Source organism: Ixodes scapularis, unplaced genomic scaffold (genome assembly GCF_016920785.2).
Source record: "Ixodes scapularis isolate PalLabHiFi unplaced genomic scaffold, ASM1692078v2 PGA_scaffold13__105_contigs__length_92229423, whole genome shotgun sequence".
NCBI lineage: Eukaryota > Metazoa > Arthropoda > Arachnida > Ixodida > Ixodidae > Ixodes > Ixodes scapularis.
The window spans coordinates 67,807,112-67,828,155 of NW_024609839.1; the positions used below are offsets into that span (position 1 = coordinate 67,807,112).

The 21,044-nt window shown below is 45.6% G+C and overlaps 1 protein-coding gene across 1 annotated transcript in view; it reads right to left on the minus strand.

The window, feature by feature from the left end:
• LOC120849440 overlaps positions 1-5,059 on the minus strand; it is a 30,963-nt gene extending 25,904 nt beyond the window's left edge. Inside the window, exon 1 of the mRNA XM_040221654.3 lies at positions 4,858-5,059. Coding sequence (XP_040077588.1) covers positions 4,858-5,059 — 202 coding nt within the window. The remainder of the gene's footprint in view (positions 1-4,857) is intronic.
• Between the last annotated feature and the right edge of the window lie 15,985 nt (positions 5,060-21,044).

Here is a 21,044-nt window from a genome sequence, read left to right on the forward strand (position 1 = left end):
AAAAACGGGTGAGCTTTTGTCCGGCGAGCTTTTGTCCGGTTACCGTCTACGGTTGGCATTCTCAAAGCCTCGTTCACACCGCTAATACCTTACAAACGACAGTCTGTATAGACCTTTTTCGTGTACTCTCGTCCCAAGCCACCTAATAGGCGTATCCGGTATGGGCGACGAAAAAATAATCCAACGTTTCAACCTGCAAATAGTAAAAAAATAAAGGGGAGGCAAAACGAGAAAGTGTGACGGTTACGCTTATATCCTAAACGCCTTTATTAGCGTGGCAAAGGCAAAACAATGTTTTCGCCCATACTGGAAGTGACGTCAATTCAAGATGGCGGCGCACTTGCAAAAAAGGTCTATAGACATTGTCTATAGGCGAGTTGTTTTTCCCGGTCCTGGCTGTCCAATTATTCGTACAAAAACAACCCTCAATCATGTTCGAAGCCTATACACCGACCCAGTGATTCCAGGCGGTGACCGGACAAAAGCTCACCGGACAGAAGCTCACGGGACAAAAGCTCACCCGCTTTTTCACCGACCCGAACAAAAGCTCACCTATATATATATATATATATATATATATATATATATATATTTTTTTTTTTTTTTTTTTGTCAGGAGGAGGAATATACCGAGTGGGCTAACGCGTCTCAGCTCGGAGCGTGGAGCGAAAACTTGCGCTGGGAACCTCCTGGGCTCGATCCCCGCCGCCCCCGCCCGTTTCGATCTGGATGAGTTTCGTACCGGCACGCGTTCGTGTGATCACTACTGCGTGATGCACGTTAAAACCCCCAGGTTAGCGGTTGTACTGCACTGGCTAAATTTCTCATCTACAGCTAAGAGACCGATTACCCGTTGAGGCGCATCTCCATCAAGGCTGTATAAACATAAAGAGCAAAACCAATTTTTAAATATTTTGTTTTGGCTACAAGAGCGAAACACGGGTTGGGATAAAGTGCGGACGCGATGGACATCGCACCATTTTTAGCAGAACTGGTACCCCACCCCATGCAAAGGTGTCGACATATAAGCTGTAGCAGGCGGAGAAGCAACGATTTGGGAAAAAATTAGGTCACCAAAATTGAGTGGAGCTGATAAGATCAGGCTTGCTTGACTCAAGGTATACGCCGGAGCACCTTTGTGCCCGCTGCAGAAACTTCGTGAATCGAAGTTTTTAACCCGAACAGTGACCTAAGAAGTGAAGTCTCCCTCCGGTGACCTCGCTTTTTCATTGTGCATATATCACGCTAAATGCGCACATAAAGGTTAGGCAGAATGTCTCTTCATTACTAATGCATGGGTTTTTGGGGGGTTAAGGTTAATATTTGAAGGGAATAGCAAAGAAAATTATATTGTTTCTTTCATTGTGCGTCGTAAATATATCTTAAAGAAAGGGTTATCTCAAGGTGATGTGAAATGGAAACTTGAAGCAAAACTGTATTATACAAATCACTGAGTTGCGAATTTTTAAAAATATCTTAAAGGAACCGGAGTTGGGCCTTTTGGACAAGTACAAGACAGATGCACACTTTAGAAAGCTGTGCGGGATTTTGGATGGGTGGGCGTTCCTTCTGGGCGGCGGAGAAAAGCTCACCGGAGATAAGCTCACCGGAGAAAAGCTTACCGGAGATAAGCTCACCGGAGAAACGCTCAACGCAAAACCGGCAGATGCGGAGAAACGCTCACCGGCCTTTGAGCAGACGGAGAAAAGCTCACCAATTTTTTTTAACTTAAAAGATTTTGTGTCAGACATGGCAATTTAACACAATTCGCATTCGTCACTTCATTAAAAATATGTCCTCGTTTTTGTAATATTATTGAAGTTCATTGGGCATATTTACTAATTCATCAGAAATTTGTAATCACCCATTTTGTATATCAATGAAGCCGCAAATATAAAATCAGAGCATCGTACACCGGTAAAAAAAGAGAACGCTTTATAGACAGCTGATGGTGCGCCGTCGGTAGCTCTGTCAGATAAAGAGGTTTGTTCTTTGCGAGCTAATATGAATAGCGGTGTCTGAACCATTTCAGCTCCAAATATTGTGCAGTGCCTAATGGATGAGCAGGTGTTCGTTGATGCAATCAGTGTCGGCTACGCTGCTTTCTTTCTGTTAATTTCAGTAACAAAACTTTAGTTGCGAGAACAGCTTCGTCCTGTCGTGTTTGTTGTCTTCACTCCGTCGTCGTCGTTTGAGCGGTTTTCAGCATGCACGACCTTTACTAACTCGCCCTATTCGCTGTTTTACACAGGACCGCTTCTTATATAGGCCACGAGCAGGGATGGGCAGTATTCCAGATACAAGTATTTGAAATACGTATTTCAAATACTTTGTGTATTTTGCATTTGTATTTATTTACAAATTGGGTAATGTATTTGACGTGTGTATTTAAATACTAAAACGTGGGTATTTCAAATACAATTGTAATTAAATACAATTTTGTGGGCGAAAATACATCCCTCAAATTTATTGTCACTGTCCAGAGCAGGAAGAAAACTACGTTCTGCACCGAATGCAGCGTCTCTCAATCAAGCACAAGCGTTCAGGGACTTTGCGATTACGGTGCTAATCCAGGGCAAGAATAGTGACGAAATCGACGTTCACAGGCAGACTGGCTAAATAAGTGCCTGTGACAACTTGTGATGCTTTCCAGTCTGATTCCACCCATATTTTTGCCTGGAACATTCTAAATACTCGGGTCGTCGAGATTTTCGTAACTGCTGTGAGTTGCAACAATAAACAATTCTCTACGACAACTTTTCTTGGCAATGCAGTGGAAGGTACAAGCCCGCGTCCCCTCTCCCATTCTGAGTGTGCGCAGGCTCTCCTCCTCTCCCCGGAAATGGGGGAGGAGGAGAGCCTGCGTACACTCACAATGGGAGAGGGGACGCGGGCCTCTACCTTCCGCTGCATTGCCAAGAAAAGTTGTCGCCGAGTATAGTGCTGCGCGTCTTGGTCATCTCGGTTCTTTGTTGGCCTATACCAAAATGTAATCGACAAAAAAAGCTGCTTGAAGCTCTATACTTTTTTCATCTATTACGTCCAAGCTGATTACATTTTTTTGTGATTTTATTTCTATACGTTACTAGAGCCTCGCACACTAACTCCCGAGTGTGCGATGCAAAATTAAAATGAGATACCCAGAAACCCGTTGCGGGTGCCCTGAAGGCCCTGAAGTCGCGGACGCAAATTTTGAGGAATGTATTTGGGAAAGTATTTGGAGCAGACCAAATACATTTGGTTGTATTTGTATCTCGTACTTAAATGCTTTTTTTCTGGAAATTTAATTAGATTTGTCATTAAATACATTTTTGACGAAGTATTTTGTATTTCTATTTCGATACATATTTGCATGTATTTTGCCCATCCCTGGTCACGAGTAACAACGGTGCCAGTGCGCAGCTCTGAAGGTCATGGCTGGCTCGCCGTAGAAGGGCACTATCACACAACGGCAAAGTGTGGAAACACCAGCACGAACGCTAGAAAACGTTCATGTCCGTAAAAGAAAGAAGCCTCGATATTCTACTGACTGTTTTATCTTGTTTTCAAAGATTAACAAAAACCTCAGAAAGAATTTCAGGTACCGCGTTGTTGCGCATGCACTTTCGCATTTTCGGCATTTACAGTTCGGATTTTAAGGTTTTAGGCAGACATGATTAACTTTTCGAGCTTTTTCCTGTTCTTCAAGTTCATAAAGTTTCCAGTTAGGCATTCCAAGCTTAGAGAGTAAGCCACAGAAAACACTCACCCGCAATTATTGATTTGGGAGCAATATAACCAATAAGCTTAACAAATATTACAAAAAAGGACACTTTCTTTCTTACAAAGCCGGCGATTTTTAATGATAATAAATTGACATATGTTACGCGTGATGACAGCCTGTACATAAAAAGAAGAAAACAAATCGGTGAGCTTTTCTCCGCATACGCTCAATGGCCGGTGAGCTTTTCTCCGCATCCGCCGGTTTTGCGGTGAGCTTCTCTCCGGTGAGCTTCTCTCCGGTGAGCTTTTCTCCGGGATTCGTTCCTTCTACCAAAGCTTGTGTTCGAAGGACTAACCTACATCAGGGAAAAGTCAACAGGCGACATCGGCGACCTGCTGTGCTACTTGATTGCACGTATATGTCAACGGCCCCTTCCGTGCTCCTTCTGCGGCGGCACCCACAGCGAATTCTTCCCTTTGCCTGACAGTGCGCCGACGACGACCGGAGTTTCGCCCGGAACGGTGTAATATGTACGACGTCACTCTTCGGGATAAAGACTGGGCGAACAACACCTTCGAAGGATGGAATAATGGGCTCCAAAGCCTGTCGGCCACGCCCATCCAAGCGTCTTCAGGCTGACTGAATGCCTACAGCAAGATCAGGCGCTCGTTGCCACGGCATTGACACAAGCCTGGAGAAATGAGCCCCAGTAAAGCGGGTGCGAGAAACCACTCTGCGCCTGCAGAACCGCTGAAAATTATTTGCGAGGGGTTCGAGGTACACCCAGATCTACCAAGACAGCTGGAAGTAGTAGGGAACTGCGTATTCTTCCTACCAATCAATTAATAAACTTGTTTCCACTCTGATCAACAAACCATGCGTGTCTAGTGTCCTCCGATAGTCCTCGACATGTGTGTGCGTACCTTTCGTCACGATGACCACCGATCACGACATAGAACGCTTTCGTACCTTTGTTCAAAATTCTGTGTCACGTGTGTGTCGTGTGCTAAACAGCTTCGCTGGTCATTCACCTTCACAAAGTGGAATAGCTCACGAATTTTTTTTTTTAACGATGTCTTTGCAATGTGATTGTGGCAGCAGAAAGTGAAACCAAATATCGACGGTCATACGTAGCTTAAGAAGGGGAGGCCTCACCTTGTGATAGCGTCGGACTCAGCCTGGGTTCCCTGATTTTGGCGTCCCTCGCGCTGTATAGTAACCGCACGGTGTCCGCATAGTTGCGCTGAGCGCTGCTGGGTGTCAGCCGCGGTGGACGCGGCAGTTGCGTAGACACCGCCGATTCCTTCTCTTCGTTTGCCTGGGAAACAAAGACAAAGCGACAAACCGATATTACCATCCGGGCACTTAGAAACTAAAAAAAAAAAAAAAAAATTAAATAAACAATCTAGTTTTTTTAATTTTTTTTTTTTTTTTTGTAGTTTGGAAGCATTAAACTTCAGCACTTTGAGATCTCTGTGGCTTCGAGAGCTTTGTGGCTGTCGGAACCCCGTGAAACTTAACGAAACCGTGAATTCCAGCTATAAGAGCTTGACAACTTAATGACTTCGAGAGCTTTCGTACTTCGAGACGACTTGCACCAATAGCTCCATGACTTCGTACACGCGAATACCTAAAAAAAAAAAAAAAAAAAAATATGGGTGTGGTATTTTTCAAGACCCTAAAGCTTGCCTGTTCCAGAAAGACAAAAAAAAAAATTCCAATATGTCTGGTAATCCGATAATCTTCCGAGAGTAAATAGCTGAAAGATACCTAATGACTGTTATGACTAGTTTCAAAAGTTCGGGAATTGAGAGCTAAGGCATTTTAATGTTCTAAGTTGTCATAGGTTTATATGGGTCTCATTACTTCATCTGAGATTTCGGAAGCTTTTTGCCAGCAGAATCAAGCTTTGTCACTGCGAACATGAAAATAGATATGACGGACAATAACTGACTGAACGCTCTAAAACTCGAGAGTTTTATATAGCCCTCAGCTTTTATTTGTCTTCACTCTGAATATTTGGTGTTTACGGTACTCAAAGCTAAAGACGTACCAAAAGAAAAATGTTTATGTTCTCAAATCCGCTTGCTTACCCAAAGAAACTTCGAAGTGAAACGTGACTGCGAAATGACAACATTAAAAAAAAAAGGAAGTAAAATATTTTGTTTGTTCGTACCAGACTTAGGCATCAACCTGGTTCAGAACAGTTTCCAATTTAAAACTAGACCTTTAGCTACAGTCTTTCCTTCTGGTAACACATAAATATCACGTAACTAGCACAGGCAACATCAACATAGCTGGACCCAGACGTGCCCTACTTGCAACCCTGCGTGCGTTTTTTTTTTTCGTAACAGTTACTTTAAAACACATACACTACCGAAATCTATATACTCAGTATGGCTTCACGAAGTTGTAAATTTTATGAAACCTTCATCATAAGGACTACCGAAAAGTTCACACCTATGCTAGGTAAAAAACAGAAGAAGAAGGAGAAGAAAAGAAAAAAAGCCCAATTTCATACGTTATGTAAACACCCGCATTAGATGACTGTCAGAGGAATACACACACGCGTAAAATATTTATTTTCTCGTAGAACTGTTCTAAACAAGAAAAAGAAAGCAAGAAATCATCTAATAACGTAAGAAAAAAAAGAAAGTGAGGCTTCTATGCTTCGTGTACGTTCAACCATAACAAAATGCCAGAAGACTCCAGACTGCGAGCACGAACCGTGCAAAGTTCGCCGAATTGCTGTCGGGGAATGACGGAACGCAAATAAGCAACCAGAAAATAAGACGCGGGCGCTGAGAAAGACGGACCTATCGACATCCAAACTTAGATCCGCCGAATGTTTACAACTACAGCCGCGAAGCTTCCGAAGCTTTCAAGTATCTCCTCCGCGGGTTCTTTCCCCTGGGAGTAAACAGGACTCCCCGAGAGAGCGAAAGGGACTCCCCCGACACCCTTTTTGCGACTCTACTCCAGAAATATGTTTGATACCCCTATCTTTACGAACTCTCTTTTAACTCTCTTATTTCAACAGAAAGGGCCGCGAAAAGTCGGGTTGATTTACGGCAGTTTTCGTGCGTGTATACATACCTATACTCCGTTTCGCGTTATGGTGGTCCGCAGTAGGCGCTACGATCCAACGGTAGCCAATCCCTAGCTCAGAAGGTGTCACGTGTCATTCTGCTTGCAGCTCGTAGCGTCCACCGCGGTAAGAGAGTTGAGTCGGTTTATATCTGAAGCTGTCAAGTATCTCCTCCGAGGGTTCTCCATGGGTGTAAACAGGACTCCCCGAGAAAGAAAGGGAGTCTCCAAACACCTTTTTTTTTTCTCGACTCGTAAAAATATATTTGCTCCTTTTTTTTTTAACTCTCTTTTAACTTTCTTATTTCGGCGGGGGGACACGCAAACTGCTGGGTTGATTTAGTGCAGTTTTCGCGCGTATATAACTACCTACACACATCGAAGCAATACAGTCCAAGGAAAGCCGCTTTTGCAGAAATTTTGTAATCTCCGAGGGAGTCAAAAGCGACGTCTGGGAACGCACAAAAGACGGTCCGGGTAAGAGGAGAGTTATTCCTTCCGCTCTTCTTTAGGTGCTACGCTCTCACCTCCGTGCCTTTGGTAAGGGTTGTCACGTGATTCGACTCCGCCGCTCTGATTGGCTCCGGGGGCCGTAGCGTTCGCTCTTTGCCAAATTACGGCGAAACGAAGTATAGAAGAAGCGAGCGAGTTCGGATATCGCGAAATGACGAACGAGAAAGGACGGAAACAAGATGGATGGTTTTTTCCCTGTGCGAATGAGTGAGCATCTCCGTACTTTCACGTTCAAAGTAAGAGGAATCGTTCTGTGCGCATGTCGGAAATATTCTTTTCGCGTCTGGCATGACGACAAAAAAAGAAGAATGAACACGATTTTGTGTTTTTTTCGTGACAGTCGGAGTGGGATCGTTCTCGTTACCTTCGTTTATTCGAGTCTATCCTTTGTACGCGGTTATAAATGGTCTTCGTTTTAGACACGAAACTAAAGCTCGAAATTGTCATCCTACACTCTAAGAAAATAAAAAAAAGAGAAAAAAAAGTTTGCGGGCTTACGTTCCTGCAGAACACGGAGGCAGTCAAATCACGTCGAACGCTAGAAATGCACTCAGTTGAAATTCACATTTTAGCGCATTCAGCGGGAAAGCGCCGAGAGAGGGCGCGAAACGTTAATGTCCCAAAAAGTTGGGAAGGCGACTGAAACAAGAGTGCATATATTCATATTGTGCGCAGGGGCAATGAACATATAGCATTTCACTTGCTCGTTGTGCATATCGCTGTTTTCAGATACAATCGTACTCTGAGCTTCTTTTATTGGCCGTCCCCGTGCTCTAGGAGAAAGTGAACTTACGGACGCCTATTAGAGTGTAGACGTCTTTCCATCCTCACCCCCGAGGAAACCAGAGCGTCTACCGTAAACTCTTCCCAAAAAATAAAGTGCAGGGCCCCGCTTGCTCAAAAGCGCTCGCCTTACGGTATTGTGAGCTTGGCAGATCCCCCACTGTAGTCACTATACGATCACCGACAGCCTAAGAAACCGAGGGAGGATCCAGAATCACGAAGCAGAAAGCGTGGTCATGATTAGCCGCGCCGTTCGTTTCTTATAGAGGCACTTATGTGAATTCTGAGGCCGTCTATTTAGGGTGATTACTCAATCAACGGGCTCTAAGCGTCGTAAAAAAAAAAAAGATAAAAAAAGAAAACGAAATTACACTCATGGGCTGACGATTCCCCGACTAAAAGTCGAACCAAAGATCGTGACACGTCCCACTTTAAGCGTCAGGAGACACCAGGGGGCGCCGGTGGGTACGGCGTGTCTTACAAGATTCTCGATACAAAGAGATTGCGCCGCAGATATACATTATACCTACACGTACATACATTTCAAACAATAATTTTGTACTATGGCTCTATACACCCAAAGATTTGACGTTTTTGTCAAAATATATAATATTCAACGCGAATGAAAAGAGCACTAATCGTAACGTTCAAAATCTCCGCGCGATTAACTATTTTCAGAGGTCAAATCAAATTTTATGAAGATAATAAAAACCCAAGAACGAGCCCCCCCCCCATTTCCGCCCTCTTCCGTTTCAAGAGAAAAAAGCGCCCGTGTATTTCTATTCTATTTCTGATGCGAGTTTCCCATGCAGTCTTCGCATCTAAAACTGGTTATTTTTATAGACTAAAGCCCAGCAAACAATATGACATCAAAAACAAGCCGTCAAAGACCATAGTGTTCATGGCAATCAAAACACGTATGCGCCCGTACACAGTACATTCTAGAAAATACGGAACGTCTACTTTCCCGCAAAGCACCTGGGAGAGCCAATCGATGCAATCTATACTGAGAGAGATCAGCCAATGAGGAGGCTGAGCATATGTTGAGGCCTATGAAAAGTCTACGCTGAGGCACTGAGCATGAGGTAAAGGCTCTGTTATACTCCGACGTAACGCGTGCGCGCGCGCGAGCGCGTCACAGCGACGTCACGTCGGCGAAAACCCGACGCTCTATACTCCGGCGTCGTGGCGTAACCGACGCGACCGGCGGCGTTCGACGCCGTCTGACCGCCTCGACGCCAAAATGGAGCATGCTGTATTCCGCGCCGGCCGCGCCGGCGACGCCGGACCAGGATGCATCACGCGCTGGCTCCCGGCAGCCCTCGCGCGGGCAGCGCGGCGAATACGAGCAATAGCAGACGACGGGAGCACTACTGCGTGTGGCGCCATGTTCGAAGAATCCGACTCGGTCGTGGAGAAGCCCACCGAGGGAATTCGTCCTCACCCGTGTGTCTACGACACGAGGAAGCTTGAGTACCGTAGACCGTGCGCTTGTCAAAGATGTACCGTATGTACATTGACCGCCTACGCTTGCGGCGCAGGCGGTGCACCAACAGTGCAAGCGCGAGTTTTCGTCGGGCAAGGTACGTCCACGCCATCGCTCGAAAAGGAACCGGAAATGGCGCACTCTCGCAGGAAGTGCGCTCTCGTAGCCAGATTCTGCGCATGCGCCGCGCTGGCGACCCACCGACGCGCGCCGCGGGAGTCGCCAGGGCCGCCGGAGTCTAGAGAGGGCGAATTTTTGACGCGCGCGGCGTGACTGACGTGACGTAGCCGACTTCGGCCAGCGTTCGCTTGCGCGCGCGTTACGTCGGAGTATAACAGAGCCTTAAGTATGCGAAACGTCGTGCTCATTGCCTCAGTGTAGACTGTTCTTTTTTTTTTTTCTTTTTTAGGCCTGAACATATTTTTAGCCTCATCATTCGCCGAGCTCTCTCCGTATACAGATTACAGCGATTGGCTCTACCAAGTGCCTTGCGGGAAAGTAGACGCACCGGATATCTTCAGTCGGAGTCACACTGATTATATATGGATGGAGGGATGGATGCTAACGGCTCTACCCGGTATAACGGGCGGTAGTTTGCGCCACCTAGCCTAGAAATTAAAAACTAAAAGTTATATATGATTCCTCGCTTCATTCCGCCAAGCCAATTTGCTTCTCCTCTGCAATTTTGTAACTATCAACACGCGGCGTGGGATATCACCAAGTTGACATCGTACAAAAGACGCGTTGTTTGCTCCAGACATGATGACAACATTATCTGTGGGAACGCCTCGAGCATATTCGAAGTCTGTTTCCTTCGTACATATGTGCGCTTCGAATACGTCACCAGACAGTTTCTTGCGTGTCCAACTTGCCAGGATCGTTGTACAAGGAAGAAACATACTCATTCAGTGACCGGAGACTGGATGGATGGATGTTAATAGCTATACCCTTTGTAACGGGCGGTAGCTTGCGCCACCTAGCCTGAGTCTAAAAAGACAAATTGTCTTTCGTATGATGTATAGAAAGTGTGACTGCGGCTTTTAGAGCGAAGCAGGTAGGGAACAACAACGTCGTCAGGCAAGCGTTCGTCAAATCCCAAAAATTAAAAAACCCGTCAACAACGCGCCGTGGCGAAGAAACCTTGCGAAGGAGGCCCGGATCCTTGTAGCGCGTCTTTTTGAGAACCCGTCTTTTCTGTTTATGTTCACGCTCCCCTCCCCCCCCCCCCCCCCCCCCCCCTCCCAAAGTTAAAACCAAACAAAAACTTTTTTTTTGTTACGTTTACAATCTATACCTCCCCGCGCGCACACGTGGGTTTGGTCTTTACGAGACGTGACTTCGAATACAAATATCAGATTTTTATTGCGGTACTTCCGCCCAAAAGGCCATCGAACGTGACTCGGGGAAGGGGGGAAAGGGGGGTGGCGGGAAAGCTTTTTTGTTTACTTGTAGAGCTTGAAGTCAGCGAAAAGTGTCTTAATGCGACCCGCTCCGCCATATTGTGTCACGACGCGGGCAAGACGACATGCGGTCCTGTAAACCATGACGCAATGCATGGGTACAGGCCGAACAATCGAGGTGTTACGAAACGCGCGCACCATCGCGTTCGATGTGAACTGAAACGGTCAATGCTTCTGTGGCGGCCAGTTTGTGAGAGAGCTTTGGTCCGGTCTTTAGGAATGGAATGCCAAACTGAGGGCCACATACTTCGGGCTCTGACAAATTGAGGTACGATTGCGCCGAGTGTTTTGGGCCATGTTGATCGTCATAGAACGCCTTTGTTAAGGTCGTTGAGGGGTTCTGAATTCGAGATAGTTTGGAGACTATAGAGTCACCAACGGTTTTAGAAACGCAGGGCGTAGGAAATTTCTAATATCTCATCATCACTCCGGAACCAATGAGATTCTGGCGTTCAATGGAAAGAACGACGGGGAACCGATCACAAAGGAAGAAGCGTGCCCTTGATTGTATTTACTTAAACCTCAGTAACTGTGGTGGACGTTTACGACCCATACTACACTCGATATTAAGGTTTTTACCTATTACGGTAGAACACGTTGCAGGGGTACTCGTGGAAGTAACGCTCGATTTCTCGTGCAAACCGACAGTTCTTTGCCCAACAAACCGAACAAACAATTCCAGACAAAAGACGTTCTGGTGGCGTCGCGCGCGGTTGCGGTAAATGGAAACGACAGCGTAACGTTTTTTGTCACCTTGGTAGCTGTACCAAGTTGGTAAAGATACTGCCTGTACCTAGTTCATCCGTGACGCCGTATTACCCTATATCTTAAATATCATAAGATGTCATTTGATGAAACAAGAAAAAAATTAGGTTGTCTTTAACACTTGTTTTTAAATTACGGTTTTGAGAATGACCAAGCTTTCTACGGACGACAGTTATGAGAAAACTCAGAAACGCTCGCACCATTCGGTTATTTGCTTTAAAAACAATAACTAGTATTACGAACTTAACTTAAAAAGGACACGGTAGTATCGCCAGAAGGTGAAAACTGAGAAGCGTACATGCTCCCATTAAGATTTGCAAATCACGCAGCTTGTAAACGTTATAATTAAAAACCCCGAGAAAATGTCTTTTTTTTGCTTTTTTTTATTTCCCATTTTCTCAGAGTTTTCAACTAAGTCGTTTAACTAGCTCCCCTGCGCTCTTTCTTTTTTTGTAAAAGTTACTTTAATATGATTGAAGACTTCTGTTGCACAATGGTCTGCTAGCTGCGCATAACAATTTTCCCGTTGGCCTTTTTCTTTATGTCTTTTTGCTTCTTACAAAGAATACGAGCGCACGCCAAAGTTTTAGAAAAGTAAAACACAAATATTGCACGTTTTGTTTCTATTTGCAATGACCTTCGCCAAGCAGGAAGGCATACCCTATGTGATCGAGCGACATAACAGTAATATAATGCAAAGCACGTTTTCAAAATAACAAATGTAGGCAAAAAGAAATAAAAAAAAAAGTCTTGAAAGCAACGTAGTTTGCACGTGTTACCAGTTCTCCTGATTTGCATGACTGACCTCCTATGCAGCGCAATCTGGCCCCCTCCCAACGCCTTTCATAAACGCCCATCTTTACAACTTCAACCGCGAGAGCAGTGGATATTCCTAGTGTTTTTGCATGTCCCCGAGCTACATCTTCCGCCCAAGTCATCGTAAAAGAAGCCGGAGATTTTTTGGAGGCCCCATCCGAAACTTGTTTACGGAGGAGAAACTTGCAACTAACGATGTTGTTCTTTAAAAAAAATGTAAACATACACGCATATGCAACGTTCGACCAATACCTATTACTTACTTCTCACTTTTTTTTTTTACCTATTTTATTATTCATCGTCGTCTTGAGTAGGCACAGCAAAAAAGGGCCGATCTCTCGTTGTCTAGAGAGAAAAAAAAAAAGATAAAGTAAGGCAGCTAGAATAAAAAGGCCAAGATTTCTTGAGTCCACCAAACACGGACACAAAAGGCGTGAAATATTCTCAGTCTCTTTATTCTTTTTTTCTCCCGAATGTCCCGTTTTCATCTTCCGGACAGTCTAGGCACTATACGGTGTCGATGAACTCTTTTCCCTGAGACGCGCTGTCAGCTTGAAGGAATATTTCTCTTCTTTTTTTCAATTTTTTTTTTTTTTTTGTGACTAGCTCGCGCACTACCACTTGGAGACGAGCGTGTAACGCGGGCACGATGACAGCACCACAAACTTCTGAAGCCCCGAAGTCCCATAAGATGAAAACAAAACGGACAAAAACGCGAGGACAGCAGACGCCGCCGATTACGTCACTTGGCAGAGAGCCCACCAAAGCTGCTTCCTCCTTCGATCGATAGAGGGCGTTGCTCGGGAAGAGAAAAAAACAAGAGAAACCAACAACTTAACCGAGCTAAAGTAAACGACCAAGACCGACGACGACTGACACAAAGACGTCCTGTCTATCAACGCTTTCACATTTCTCTCCCCCCCCCCCCCCCCCCCCCCACACACGCACACACACGAATTGGGGCTGTTATATAACGCGACAGACGTATGCCGGCAAGCGGTCCCTTGAACTTGAAGACTGCCGGGGTCCTCTACAAACTCGACAGAATCCAGCGAACAATGAGACTGGTTATCAAAGTTTTCTCCGGAGATACGCACGAGAGAGGGTTCAAAAAGCGTGAGAGCGTGAAGCCTCGTTGTTTCTCGAGAGTTCTGGGGTTCTGTGGATCTTTTGATTCGATCTAGTTCGAAAGCAGAAACCGTTGCGCCTCCTGGTGTGCCTGTGGTGAAAGAGGAGAGTGGATCGGGGAGACCACCCACGAGGCGACCGCCGACAGTTTCGTATTTCGACCTTTTCTTGTTACTTGTTTTGGTTCTTCGTTCCGACGCCGCTGACTGCACGGGGCATTTCTCTTTCGCTGTTCGCCTGATCTTCGGCACACTTCGCAGCTCTCTGCACCTCGGTGGTTTTTGAGTTTAACCGAGGTCATGTTACCCTTGTAGTTTCGTTGTTTTTGCTTGTGAACTTGTTGTTGCTATAAGTTGGTTTGTGTACGCCCGCACGGTCACTTTAGTTCGTGTTAGATCGGTTCCGCCGGTTTTGGGAAATGTTTTGGCATTTGTAGGAAGTGCTCAGAAACAAAAGCTTGCACTTCTTGTTTTATTGTAGAGAGAGAAACACTGACAAACTAAAAGAGCTCTCTCGAAACTTTCGAGTTTGTTGACTATTGGCCTGTCGGAGCAGGGCCAATAGATTTCACGGAACAGCTTGTCTCTGGCATCATTTATCAGAAACTTTACCCAGCTGACCGAATACAGCGAGACAGATCTTTGCTGCCACGTAAATACCGACAACACTACTGTGTTTACGGAGCTAAACGTGCATGCTTAATATTCATAATAGTTATAATAATAATGCTGCAAACATCTGCACCTCTGCATAGTCGCAGATTACGCAGAGGTGCACTATACAAAGTATCGCCGAACAAAATTTAAAAAAAAAAAATTTCACTGATTTTCTTTTTTTTTTTTTTTAAGTATTGTTTGGGGACAACTTGTACTTAAACAGCTACTCCACCGATTTTTTCATTGTCTCCGATTTGCTTGAAATTTGGCTAAACTAACCAACAAACATCGCGAAAATAGTATCCCAAATATTAGGTCAAAATATTGTTTTTTCGCGAAGTTATTGAATTTACAGTTTTGGTCCTCTCCGTGTTTTTCAAGCTCGAAGTCTCTACTAGCAACAATGAAAAAGTGACGTCAGTGGAAGGCAGGGGTTCACTCTTTGGGCTGTAGATTTCGTTTTAAACTGATTCGAAGCAGTTTTATGGTGTCAAATGAATGCTTGGGAAGCTCGCTGCAGTACCCGCGCTCCAGCACGGAACAAATGATTGGCATATTCCATTTTTTGGCTGCTTGCTCGACTGGCAAGCCTGCCTGCCACTGACGTCACGGCCCTGAAAAGCGCGCGTATATTTGAATGTTGGTTTTTGCATCATTTTCATTTGCCGATTTCGCAATAACTATTATGAATTTCGCGATTCTAAATAGCATACCGGAGAGAGTAAAGGCCAGGGAGTCAGAAAATATAGTTAGTTGAGGTGGCTCAAAAAATCGGTGGAGTACCCCTTTAATAACAGCTTAAGAAACGCAGGGGCGTGGCTTAATATGTCAATGTTCCTTACTTCGTGTTTGGTGCTTCGGCGTTCTCCACGGCTGATAACGCTAATATGACCGGCTGCGGTGCGCTAATGAAAAGCACGACCGCACGAAGGTATTTAAATTATTTATTTGTCCCCATTTTTGGAAAACGGGAGATAAAACCAACTTATCTTTTGCTTGACGAGCCTCTATCCCCCCGATGCGATCATATAGGTAAAAACGGGCGAAGTGGGGATTCCTGAGTTCTGCCGCAAAATTAGAAGAAATTTACGCAGCCTTTATTTTTTCCAGCGTTCGAAAGAGGAGAAAAAAAAAAAAAAAAAACTGCTGAAATCTCCAGTCTTTAGCGACGAGTACACTGTTAACGAGAGAATTAAAACGACGAATGGATCGTATTTTGATCGACCGGCGAAGGCGGACATCCACGTTTATCGGCCCGAAATGAAGATGGAACGCCGTTGTCTACTGGGCACACGGTTGTTCTGGCCTCGATGACTCACACTTATCTCGATTAAACTACACCACCGGCCGAACACTGCAATCTCGGAAGGATTCCGAGAATAGCGTTTTGGGTCACACCGTAAGTGGGTGCCGAATGTCTGAGCGACGAGAAAGCGAGGCGGGCGGCTTGGGAGTTTTGATTGCACCGCCGCGGCCATCTTTATACACCCCGTTTCACCACAACTTGGCAAACGGAGAAGGCTACGCGGCCAGCCCGCCCCCCTCCTCCATCTCAGTGAGCCAGTCGACGCGTTGGAGCAAGGCACGTGACATCGTATCGTCCGAGGGCTCCCGTCCGAAGAAGAGCTGTCACATGTTTTCTCCGTCGCTCCGATTGGTTCGAGGGAGCAGTAGCATTCGCTCTTTGCCAAGGCGCGGCGAAACGCAGTATCAAGCGTACCAGCTCGCAATTACGCGCCGTGCCGGTGGTATATACCCCGCCCGTTAGCAGGAATCGTGGTGCGTCGGAGCGTCTGACCTAGAAATGGCTGTCGCGCCCCGAAATAATTCACGCGCAGTTAGGTCAATAAAAAAATAACAATAATATTAAGTGGAGTCAATACGTGACAAATAGGATATGTGAGTGTACAGACCGCTTGAGGAACTAACGTGCCGATCATCAGAAGGCCGGAACCACGGTACAATGGCGGAACAACTGACATCGTGGAACGTGCAAGTCATTCCACGAGATAGCGAAGCGTCGTGGAACGGCCTACGCTAGGAGCCGGCGAGGCAATCAAGCGGCGTCGAAAGTATGCAATGTCACTGAGCTCGATCACATTTTTTTTGTCGGGGCGCTTTTTCCTTCTAATCCAACCAAACGCATAAAGTGTGCCGTGACGTTGCGGTTTTAATCCGTTATTGCGCAGGGATTCTACAGCTGTCAACAGTCTTTCCGAAAAGCGATCTAAAAATCACCGGCAGTTAAAAACAAAAACAAAGTGTGGCGTGTTTGGACAATTTCATCATTGTTCCACAGTCCACGACAATGCAATATTGGCTGGCAAGAAGGAACGAGGAAGCCCAAGATGGGAAGATAATTTCTTTCTTGAAGTCACTACAATCGGATGAGAACAGCAGGGCGTGTCTTTGCAGCGCCCGGCCTCCAGCACGCGACCCGCGCCTTCCGCCGTGCTTTGGGTACGAGCATAGCCTCCTCTATGCTCACAAAGCCTGGCAGTTCGACGACGGAGGCATGGAGGGCTCGGTCGCAGATTTGGAGCACGAGGATCTGGTAGCACAGAGCATCAAAGAGCCATTTCTCGGGAACCTGGACGTCAGCGCACAGCTTTTGCAGCGGCGAGGACCCGAAACACACTTGTTCGCTCGGAAGAAGTGCGTTTCGGCGTCTCGCCGCAGCGGGGCGCAAGTCAGGTGGTTCTCCTCTCACCCGTTGTCTGCTGCTCCATCACTTCTATTTCGGCGGCCGCTCTTCCTGGCGATCTGCAAGGCTTCGTCAGTATAAAGGAGGCTATGGTACGAGACGCGGAAACGTTGTCGAAGGCAGGAAGCTCGCGCTGGAAAAGGCGGTGCCGTTCTCTGCAGTTTTTACATTGCCAGTGACTATGGTGACTATGGTCACTGGCACCTAGCTCACCAGGGCGTGCCCTATCCTGTTAGTGCTTCTTGCTTTGTGATTCGTTCTCCGACGTTCGTATTGTCTACTGCTGCAATCTAACTGGCTTCGTATAGTGATGATGCCCTGCGTTCGTCAAAGGCACACTGACAGAGTATTTATGCTCGCCGAGGTTTTTGTTTGAACATTACCTATATATGAGCCCGACTACCCAGAACATGATTTGCAGCTCGAAATTCGTTTCCTTTCCGCCCGAAAAAGCCGATCGAGAATTGGCCAGTTTCAGTCGCACTCACTCTCTTTGGCATAGTCACACGTGGCGTTCAAACTATGTGTACCAAATACTATATTCCCATTCGTAAATTATCTAGGTAGCAAATTTAGTATAAAAAAGCACAAAAGAATATAAGCCCCATTTTTGTAGCTTCCAAAAATCTGCAATACGTCGATAAAAAAAAAAAAAGTTACACTGATCACAGGAAGTACATGTACGCGTCACTCTCAATATGGCGACGTACCACGGGCTGGACGACACGATGGCACCGCACGACAGACCAACGGCCTTACAAGGAAAAAAAAATTAGGCAGTTAGTAGAAACTTGATTTACCTTTTAACGACTCTTTCAACTTCCTATCCAATAACGTCGTATCCACAATTCTCAACAGACATTTTATAGACTTTCTGATAAACCGAAGTATATACAGTACAGACATAGAATTTCTATCACCATGTCTCAATATACTTTCTGTCACCCTATTTTTATAGAATTTCTATAGACCAGGATCGATAATAAGATGCAGCGCGGAGAAGGAACATTACACCCAGTTGGAGCGTCCTTTCGGATGCCGCTTTTTTCGTCTGTGCCAAATGATTGTCGCCTCTTGGAATGCTTTACAGCTGGAGATGCAGGGCCCCACTTTATAAACCATATTTCGTATAAATTATGTGCGAACAAAGGCAATATACTCGTAATCTTTTTATCCTCTGGAATGATCATCGTTCAAGTGATTGCCTTCGAAGTTTAGGGTATGTATAGAGACCTGGAACACTTAACACAACTGAATTACCGGTGGTAACAGTGCTCATTGACGCGTGTATTTGTGACGCCTGCGTATGTTCACACGACACGTGGCGAGTGCATGTTTCCATGAATGTATGGTGAAAACCTAAATTTAATATTCAAAACTTTTTTTGTTTGCGCGCGAAAAACTGATTTATTGTTGTTAAGAAGGGAATACAATCATTATTGAACCTTTGTTTTTTTTATACGATTTCTATTCAATCTCTATACACTAAGATCTGTAGAAAGTCGAAAAAAAGCGGTCAAAAAGCTATTGACAGTGGATACAAAAGCGGGTATATTGTCTTTAGAATATCTATAGCCTCTATACACTATTTCTATAGACATTCCGTAGAAAGTGGATAAAAATTTTCGTAAGGGCGTTGCGCCTGACGTGGGGCTGTCGGAAGTGTCGTCCGTGGTACAGGCCAATCGATCTTCGAACGCAGAACATCGAGCGGAAGGCATATAAGTCGAAAACAATCGCACGACAAACCCTGCACACAAGTATGTCATCGGCGCCGTCTGTCTCACACATCGAAGAAGCGGAGAAAGAAGAAAAAAATTACCAAATTTCTTTCTCCGTGACTTCCGCCATGAGCTTCCCTGCTCGTGTTTCGGTTTCAAACAGATGAGCTTTTTTTTGTGTGTGTGTGTTTCGGCTGCAAAATATTGACTGCACAGTATTTCCACACCATTATAAATCGCGTAAAAAAAATTAAAATTTTTTTGGGAGGTGTCAGTGTCCCTTTCAGTTTATACAGTCAAACCTCATCATATCGAACACGGATATATAGAATTATTGCTTATATCGAATCGTTGTTGAACCATTATAAGAATTAGCACATAGTTTGCACTGACGTCACGTGGTCAGGCGTAAGGGGGGAAAGGGCGCGTGAGAGGGCCTGCTGGCGTGAATGAGACCCCTCTGGTCGTCATAAAGAAGGGCGGCATGACGTCACGTGCAAACCATGCACTGTCATAGGTCCTTTGCACTAAACTACAAAAGCAAATTACTAGTCTCTAAAATAGGAAATTCGTCTGCGTACATAAAAAGTCGAAAACAACTCCGCTCAGAAGTCGAACGTTGTCCAACTTGAACAAAAGTTCGAAGAGTTTGACGAACCACCCGGTCCTGGAAGTGCGACAAAGAAAAAAGAAATAGCGGCATTTTTATAGCTAAACGTTGGCCCGTTTGCGTTTACGGTTCTCCCATGGTACCGAGATACATATGAAGCCGCAGACACTTTGCTCGTATAGAGCCCACAGAAAAGACACGCTGTTCGCTGAACGCAGGATTGCGTAATTATCTCCGTACACACCACAAGCATGTTCGAAGCCCCTAGGCTTTGAGCATGCATGCAGACGGTTTTCACATGACCAATGCGACAGAAGCATCATACAAGGGAGCGACACGCGTCGGACAGTTTCTGCAGACAGTCTTTTTTTTCGACGTAGCGTCTCCCACAATTGATTTAAGCATTCCCGACGCCAACCGGCCGTATCTAGTCGAATATCTAAAACACACGTAGATAAAAGATCGACAGGGCGAACACGAAAAAAAGCGGGATTACGGTCGCAAAGACGACGCATAAAAAAAAGAAAAAAGGAAAAGCGGCTGATGTACCGCCTTTCTGAACCCGAAAGACGCGCGCCCGCGAAATCGCGCACGCTCACGGCGTGGGTGGGAACTTACGCGCTTCACAAGACGCCTGCGCGATCATATATAAAACTGAAACCAGGACAAACTAGCAGAGGAGCGCCGGTTTGTCGGTCTACCCATTCGTACAAAACGAGAACGACACGAAACCCGAAGAACACAAAAACGAACAAACGCCGAGAAACAGTCCCCCAAGTCAAGGTCTCTGCGCAAATCGCGTAATGACATGCGCGATTCTGCGTCCCTTTCTTTCTGTGTGCCCCTAAAACGAAGACAGGGATGTATATATATAAAAAGAAAAGAAAACGTATATACGTCTTGTAACTTCTTAATCCTCCGCTCACGACAACTGTGTGTACAGCGCGCACACTCCAGCGGCGTGCATCTGATTCCTTTTTCTCCGTTTCACATTTCGGTCGCCAGGGTGTGCCAGTTTTCGCTGCACACCTACTTTACGGTGTTTTGAGTTCGATTTTGGTCAAAGTGAGAGCGAGGGCGTTCTCGGCGGCTGATTTGGCGTAACGTCACCGCCCCCTGGTGAGCGCGCGTAATTGACCGATAAGAAAAAAATATTTAAACCGTTTTCGAGTTCACGATTGGTCGGCATTTTGGTGGGAAAGTCTCACCACCGCACAAATGGCGTAAAAAGTATCGTGACCTATAATGTGTTTATCTTGAGTGGTCCTTTGTACATCGGTCGATGTCAGCTTGTCTACAGCAGCAGAACAAATTGAGATTCGGAAAGGAGTCGCGGGCTGGTCAATCGCTTCGAACGCGAAGTAGCAGACGATCGGAATTTCAGCATAAATTCGATCTCACTTCGCCGCAGCACTTGGTTCATAGCAGACGATCTATTTTTTTGTAGAGATGTGCGAATACCGGTTTCAATCGAAGAGTGTCGTCCCCAGCTTTAACACCGTTAAGAAAACCGGTTGTCGTGGCTTTACCTTCCAGAGTGAAGGTCGTGAATAACGCAGTGCTATTCGACTCAAACTAATACTCGCACACTCCTACTTTTTTTTTTTTTTTTT